This window comes from Salvia splendens, chromosome 3 (genome assembly GCF_004379255.2).
Source record: "Salvia splendens isolate huo1 chromosome 3, SspV2, whole genome shotgun sequence".
Lineage (NCBI taxonomy): Eukaryota > Viridiplantae > Streptophyta > Magnoliopsida > Lamiales > Lamiaceae > Salvia > Salvia splendens.
Genome location: NC_056034.1, coordinates 2667802 through 2675982, shown reverse-complemented (window position 1 = coordinate 2675982; position 8181 = coordinate 2667802). Strand labels below are relative to the sequence as shown.

Below are 8181 nucleotides of genomic sequence, written 5' to 3'. Positions count from 1 at the left end.
GACGTGCTCGATGCATCGAGCAGCCCCGTGCCAGCGGCGAGTAGGACGGTGCCGTGCCAGCGCCACAGACGCTGTCCGTCGGCGCGAGCACCGCTGCGGATGCTCTAAGAAGCTAGGAAGCAAGCTTGTAATAAGAATAAGAGTGAACTACAATTTTTTATATCTAAAATTTAGATTGGTATTAAACATTGTGTTCAATTTTTTTTAAATATCCCCACATGATCATAAACTTTGATAGTATAATATATTATTGGAGAGACTTTTGCACTTTTTAGACTTTTATGGATATAAAATACCCTTCAGTCTTTATGGGGCATTTTAGTTTATTTAAAAATTCAAAATATAATTAAATAAAAATATATTTAAATTTCTCTTTCATTACAAATAGACTAAAATGTCCATTAAGGGCTGGAAAGTAATTTGGACAAATTTTTTTCAAAAGTTGAAAAAGTCTCTCTAGCAATATTAAGTGATCAAATTCTGTGGACGATATTTTTAAAATTTGAATACCATATTTAATATCAATCCAAAATTTAGTCCCAAAAATTTAGTTCACTCTAAGAAATAAAAATAATGCTATTGGGATTGAATCCCACTTTTGCCATTTCAGGGTTTATAGCGGATTTCCCGTTTCTGGTTATATATTGGTAATTATTTATGGACCACACTGTTCAAAACTGGGCTCTAGTTTAAGAGTAAGGTGGGCCGAGTTGAGGTCCAATCTATTTTCCAAAGCTAATTCTAATATTTATGGGTTTGAAATAGGCAGTTAATTTTTAGAAATGGATTAGTAATTTCTGGTAGTGATGACTGACCTTTCCCCAACATTGGTTTTCTTTGCTTGTAGCTGACATAAATAACTTCATCAATGGTATACAAATTAACAAATCGACATATAAAATTGAATACTCCTACAATATTGTTGTTTCCTCTTACTTTGGCCTTAAAAAAAAATTCAAGTATCCACCTAACACGACTTCAAGCTCGTCCTTAAAATTAGTAGACGTTACAACCATATAATAGCAAACATAGAGTGATCCAACATTGAATAATTAGGTTTAACTTATAATATCACTAATATTATTAGGCATCAAATTTGGCGAAGCAAACTACTGATGGATCTAGCTTTGACAACACCAACCTTGCGGCTCTTGTTGTGGTTAGTTAGTAAGTTCTTGCTCCTCAACCTCCCCTTCCCCAAGTGATGCTCGCATAGGGAGTAGCCCACCAGCGTGGCCTGGCAGCACCGCCACCCGCGCCCGTTTCCTCGGCTGCACCGAGACCCTTCCATGATCACATTACCCCTCTTGCTCTTCTTCCCCTTTTCTTTCCGAACATCGCCATATTTCTTGTTCGTTTTCGACTTCATTTTTGCAGCCGCGCCTTCCTCGCTCGGATTCCTCTCGAAAATCCCTATCCTCTTCTTTAATGGCACCAATTTATAGCTTTCAACACAACACCTACCTACAATTTAATCACCAATTTATAGTCTTATCAACAACAATATCAATTAATATTAATGTACACACACCTAACCTTGAAGAGAAGAAGATGATGGCTGCATATTTGTGTTGGAATCTTCTTCTCCATGACAGACGATGCTAACTATTTTCCTTAAATGAGAAAAAAGTTGGAATTAGCAAGAAATAATAAATACCAGCATTAGTGCAAGTAGCTAGCATGGAAAATTATGTCTGCACGGAAGAATATATACAAGCTGGGGACCATATATATATATGTACATGTGTAGTGTATTATCCCATGCTAACATGCACCACATGGGTGGTGTATGTATTGTTTTTTATCCAACAAAGATTAGAAATAGTCAAATAAAAATAATACCATCATGATACTTTTTTCTAACTTCTTTAATTGCAGATTAGACGGAAGGTAGCCAAAGTTGATACAATGACACCATATAAAAATGTGATTTTTATTCTCCCACTTTTAGTAGTATACGTATTAGTACTATAACTAATAAGATCACTCCAACCCCTCTTTCTCTCTCTAGCTTTCCTACACTTTTAACAAGCTGCAAGAATTCATCTTTATCACATCTATTCTAAGCTGTTTCAATTGAGAATATGAATATACATGAAAGAAGTTAGCATCAATAAATATTATCAATTCATTCACTTTTTACTTTCCACAAATACCTGATATCATTATTAGTATTCATACGATCATATTCATCTCCAAACTCCTGCACACAATAATCGTATCATTAAATAATAACAAGAGAAAGTTTTAAATTTGGTGGAAGATTTGACCTTTTGTTTAATTTTTTCTTCAGTTTTGAAATCACACGGCGGCTCTGATCGTGGGAGGTGGAGATCTGAGAGTGAGAGAGGTTGTGTAGGGATGGAATCACACAGCGCCAAACGCTTTCGGATCCTCATAATTTAGTGATAAGACTAAGGTCTGAGGATATTGTCTCTCTGCAAACACACACACAAGCATGAGATGAGATGATTGTGCGTTGGTGCAAGAAAATAATAATGGGATAAAAGAGGACAGTTGAAAGGCCAAACTTTTTTAGAGAGAGATCACAAAGAAAACATGGCCTCCAAGAAAATGTGTTTTGGCTTTGATATGCATCTCTCTCTCTATAATTGTATTGGGTGTTTTCTCTCTCTAACTTTAATTTGTTGCACCACACACACTGCACCACACACATGAGTATGAGAATCAAAAGGGAAATACTTCTTGTTGGTGGCACGTGCGAGAGCTGGTGAGGAGACAAGTACGGATGATGACAGCGTGGACTACTGGTGAGAGAGATTAAAACTATTGAGCATCTGGCATGTACATTTATTTGAAATTAATTTTCTAATGCAATATGTCTTGCCGTATGGTGAATTATTATTATAATGAAATTTACTTATATAAGTATATAGAAAGTGAATTGATTGAATGTTTATATTCGTTGCCTCGTTGGGAATGTGCATCTTAGTCAATTTGTTGGTACCTTCTAACTTATGGTATGTGGCTATGTTGGATTTTATATATATGTAATTGCAAAATTTATTTTTAAGATTCTCAAATTGATAAAAAAAAAATTTGATGCTAAAGAGGGCCGTAGCCCTTTAAATTAAATTACGAATGTCTAACAAATCTTGAAAAAGAAACACTAATAACATCTGCTAAAAGTAGTTTAACTACCTCTCTAGGTGGATATTGAAATAAAAGAAAATCTGCATGTAAACTAAGACTATCTTTAGCAAACCCCTTCAGCAACCTGATTCTTTTCCCTTGGTATGTATTTGATGTTCTAATTGCATCATCCGATGTATATCGCATGGATTAAGTCTCTCAGAGGATGTTGCGCATTAACTCCCTTTCTAATCATATTAACTGAAGACATGGAGTCAGACTCAAGCTCCACTCGGCAGTATTTCTCTCCCCAAGCGACTCTAAGCCTAGTTAGAATTCCCCAGAGCTCCGCCTTTCAATGCTGCATAATCCACACTTTATTTCAAATCCCGTGATTCACTTACCGATCAACAAGCTCGAGTGGAATGCGTTTATTTCTATAAATTTGGACTGAACCAAGCTCGGACTCACTTGATAAATGGGCTGGACTAGAACTGAATTAAGTATAGAAAATTAGGACTAATTTTTTTTTATATAATTTGATTTTTTATTAATACTCCTAATAATTGAAGTAATAGTATTTTTTAGATTTGATTATTTATAATATCTTATGTTTTAAATTATAGTAGTTCATATATATTCGTTGAAACTACAATAAATGTACTATATCAAATTTCTGTTGCTGCAATTATAACAACTGAAATATTTAATTAACAATATGTTCATTGCCAATCTCTTTTCTTTTTCGATGATGCTGAAAAGTCTCCGTCAGTTGATCGAAAACCATGCAAAGGCAGCCAAAATTGAAGTCTGACTTTACGAACACAAAGAGATCAGAGATCACACTTGAAGCCCAAATTCGAAGAATGAAGATGAGGCTAAGTGGTGGAGTTACTTGGATCACCTTTTTCTTCTTTTATTTTCACCTGCTCCCCCTTTCTCCTTTTTCCATAACCATCTGACACGTGAAACTGCCAATTTGCTGTTCAAATCCACTGCCCGGCCGGGTATATTTTTACAGCTGAAAATTCACCCGGGCGGGTGGCCACTTTTGAGAACATGCTGGACTTTTCGTGTTCTAAACATCACACCCGGCCGGGTGGATTTATTAGGCATAAAATACACCCGGCCGGGTGCCTCATTTTGAGCACTTTCCGACCAGTCTGTCAACTTGAGAATTTTGCACAACTTTTTCACCATCCGAGCTTCATTCCTTTTCCTACACCATAAAAACATACTTTTGCGAGCATAAAACTATATAGATCATGTAAAGTTAGAGGAATAAAAATATACAATTTGATTCACATCAGATATATATGCAGGAAACGATGCAGATAAATTTTGACCAATTGGTTTGAAAATGTAACTAGAGAGGGTGTGATTATTTACCAGGGTTTGGTTTGTGATATCAAGCATGAGAAAATGTTAAAATAGCACCCACTTTTTATAGCTATCAAGCATTCCTTTTATAGCCGTGGATTAATTTGGTTGGAGATTGAATTCAAACGAAATTTTAATCATATATATGTACACTGGAAGATCTTTAAAGCACAGGGAATTGTAGATAATAGAACTAAATTTAGGTACACTGGAAGATCTTTAAAGCAAAGGGAATTGTAGATAATAGAACTAAATTTATCAAGAATCACGAGTTTACTTACTCATAAGACTATTTGTATTGGATGATTTGTGAATCTTTTTTTCCGTACTTTATTTCTCGAAGTGATATAATCCCTTATACTATTTGTTCATATTCATTCATGACCTCTATCACATTTTTTACCTCATTCATTACTTTAGAAACAATATTCATAACATATTATTCATTCCCATATATAACTATTCATGGATCTCATATTTTTATTTTCTATTAGTTTCTTATTTTAATAAATTTCTTAAGTATTCTAAATAAATCAATATTATTGATTTAGTTAAAATACAAAATTCAGTAAAAAAGTAAAAAATTATATACAACTCCCTCTGTCCCACAAGAATATGCACGTTTTTCTTTTTAATCCATCCCACAAGAATATGCACTTTCTAAGTTTGAACCTCTTTTCTCTCTAGTGAGTTCATCCCTCATATTTTACAAATTTTGCATTAAAACTTGTTGAACCAAAAGTATATATTCTTTGGGGACGGAGGGATTGCAAACTAAATTTATATGCCAATCACTTTCGTATACGAATTAAATTCTTATGCTAATGAAGTTCACATGATAACAAAAATATAAACATATCATTAAAAATAAAAAAAAGGAAAGGTTGGTGTTTGATTCGAAATCATACAAAAGCAGCCTGTAACAAACAAACATGCAAAACGGTGCCAAAAACAACGGACGTGAAGAGAAATAGACTAATCAATTACCCATTGCACCTTGTATCAAAGCCTGCCCTAATTGATTAGCCGCTCCTTCAATTAAACCTTCAATCACACTATTTACAACGTTGCGCACGGTCTCGTTCCTCCTCGTCGGCTGCTGCACGTAATATACCACCGGCGGCGCTGTATTATATCTCTGCAGCTGATGGTACTGCTGATCATACATCGCTGCTGGACTTGCAACAGCAGCAACGCCTTGTTGGCTGCTCACACTTCTCGAACTAGAATACTGCTGTGGCCTTTCATGATCCTTCTTAGGCTGTCGCACCTTATCCGCTCTCCCACACTTGAGGTGCGCGTCGAACCCACACTCCTCGCACCGGTAGAGCCAGTGGTTCGACCCGGATCCGCCGCAGACGTCGCAGACGAAGGCCTTGTCTGGATAGGGAGGCTCGAAGCAGAGCTGGAGCGGGTGGTGATGGGCCCCTCCCTTGACCGAGGAGCGCGTGAAAGCGCACGCTGGATGTAAGTCGAGCTCGCACTCTCCGCAGTGATAGCAGAAGCTCGTGCCAGCCACGCCACACGCGTTGCAGTGGAAGGATCCCGTTGAGTAGGCGGGGGCCGGGAGCAGGGTCAGGCTGTGCTTCTTGTCAGCCTTGTGGTTGAGTTTCTCGGGCATCTCGGAGCAGATATTGTGAAGGGTGTAGCTGCAGGAGTCGCATCTGTAGACGAGGCCCGTGGCCGGTTTCTGGCAGGCCGAGCATTTGGTTGTGTTTGGATCGGAGATGTTGATGGATTTGAGGTTTAATGGATGAGGGTGGCTGAAGTGAGTGATATGAGGTTCAGCCTCAATCTTGCCCATTTTCTTCTTGTTGCAAATGATGCTGCTGCTGTTGATCCACTTATATTAAGCCCAAGTTTGGGATTTACTAATGGAATGTGAACATGTTTCCAAGGCAACCTCAAAGTCAGCCAAGAAAGTACGTCGTTTGCAGATGGATCTTTCTTTAAACAACATTTTAGGGGGCTGAGTTTTCAATGATCGAAAGAGACATTGATGTGATCTTGTGAGATTTAAAAGTTTGTTTTTGGATACATATACATCATATGGCTGTCACTCATCGTTTTCATTGTTGGTACCGTGCATGAGACGTTGAGCTCTTACACAATATTATTACTCCATGAGTTTAATTAATGGTTTCGTGGCCGAATCTTGATGTATCTGTAACCATGAATTGATATCTTCCTACTACAAAGGAGTGTGGAAGTCCGTCTTTGAGAAGTGACATCAAACATCTTCTCAATGGGCAATTCTCCTCATAAAGTTTTCTAAGAAGACAATCATAACTTATACTCTCCCTCCGTCCCACAAAGATTGTCTCACTTTGACCGGACACGAGTTTTAAGAAATGTAATGAAAAGTGAGTTGAAAGAGTTAGTGGAATATGGATCATACTTTTATATAGTATTAGTCTTATAATAAAATGTGAGTATGAATGAGTTAGTGGAATATGAGGTCCACTACCGAAAATGGTAAAAAGTGAAATGAGACAAATTTTGTGGGACGAATGGATATGGAAAAATGGGACAATCTTTATGGGAAGGAGGGAGTATCCAATAGCAAACTAGGGTGTCAATTTTCTTGAGAAGATCATTTGCATAACTTATGAAGGCTTAGTTTGATTCAGAGAAACTTGTTTTGCAGTATATTATCATCTTTAATAGAGTAATATATTGATCCAACTTGAGGATTAATAGTGGCTTTTGTACATTTCAAATGAACATCAACTTTCACTCTCTTCGCTTACTGATAATGCTCTTATATGTCACTGACTCGATGTGCTTGTTGAACATAAGTTGATAATAGGCGACTGATTAAATTGGAAAATTGCTTTAACAAGAGTACAGGAAAACATCAAAGTTATGAAGGCTTAAAAATATGAGAACATCAGGAATTCAAGCTTATTTTGGTCTTATGATAATTTTACATAGAAGCATGGTCTTGAGTGTCTTTTGCACATTTCAAATGAACATCAAATTCACACTCTCCACAGCGGTAGAGCCAATGATCTGAACCCGGCCTTTCACAAATATCGCAGCTGAAAACTTTGTTCTCGTAAGGAGGTTCATAGCAGAGATGGAGGGCGTGGTCATGAGCCTTAGACAGCAAGGATGGATACATAAAGGCGCAGACGGGGTGTAGGTCAAGCTGACATTTATCACAGTGATAGCAGAAGGCAGCACCAGAGGTGCCACACGCGTTGCACATGAACTTTCCATCTTCATAGGCAGGCGACGCAAGCAGAATCAGCGCATGCTTTCTGTCAGAACCATGATATAGTTTCTGTGGCAGTTTCGAGCAAGCTTTGTGGAGACAGTAGTTGCAGGTTTGGCAGATGTAACTCCATCCCTCGGCTTCCTTCAAACACGCAGCACATGAGATTTTTTCTGTGTTTGAATTCTGAGAAGAAACCAGTTTGAGAGAGTGTTGGTGGCTGAAATGGTTAAATTCTGGCTGTGCTTCAATTATGTCCATCTCTTGTATTCTTGGTATAAAAAATGGACATACACAACGTTTTGTCGAACTTATATCAAGGCCGGACTGACAGAATATGGACTCATATCATGAATGGGACAGAGTGAAAAACGCGTAAAGCTGGTCTGCAGACTTGGCCTCACCTCTGATCCTCACATCAGCTCAGCTGGCCAAAGAAAATTACTTGTTTGTCTCATTTGCCTATGATATAATTTCTGTCAATGTCCAAA

The 8181-nt window shown here is 37.6% G+C and overlaps 3 protein-coding genes across 3 annotated transcripts; all 3 read right to left on the bottom strand.

Moving 5' to 3' along the window:
• Positions 1-816: 816 nt before the first annotated feature.
• Positions 817-2831, bottom strand: LOC121793660. The gene is made up of 5 exons (XM_042191700.1): positions 2532-2831; positions 2271-2438; positions 2157-2203; positions 1537-1613; positions 817-1464 (listed from the first exon to the last, which is right to left on the bottom strand). The coding sequence occupies exons 2-5, from the start codon at positions 2397-2399 to the stop codon at positions 1091-1093; spliced, it is 627 nt and encodes a 208-aa protein (XP_042047634.1). The 5' UTR covers positions 2400-2438; positions 2532-2831; the 3' UTR covers positions 817-1090.
• Positions 2832-5452: 2621 nt separating this feature from the next.
• LOC121795541 (diacylglycerol kinase theta-like) lies at positions 5453-6277 on the bottom strand. The gene has a single exon (XM_042194086.1). The coding sequence runs from the start codon at positions 6275-6277 to the stop codon at positions 5453-5455; it is 825 nt and encodes a 274-aa protein (XP_042050020.1).
• A 1122-nt stretch (positions 6278-7399) lies between these two features.
• Positions 7400-7951, bottom strand: LOC121795540. The gene has a single exon (XM_042194085.1). The coding sequence runs from the start codon at positions 7949-7951 to the stop codon at positions 7400-7402; it is 552 nt and encodes a 183-aa protein (XP_042050019.1).
• Positions 7952-8181: the final 230 nt, after the last annotated feature.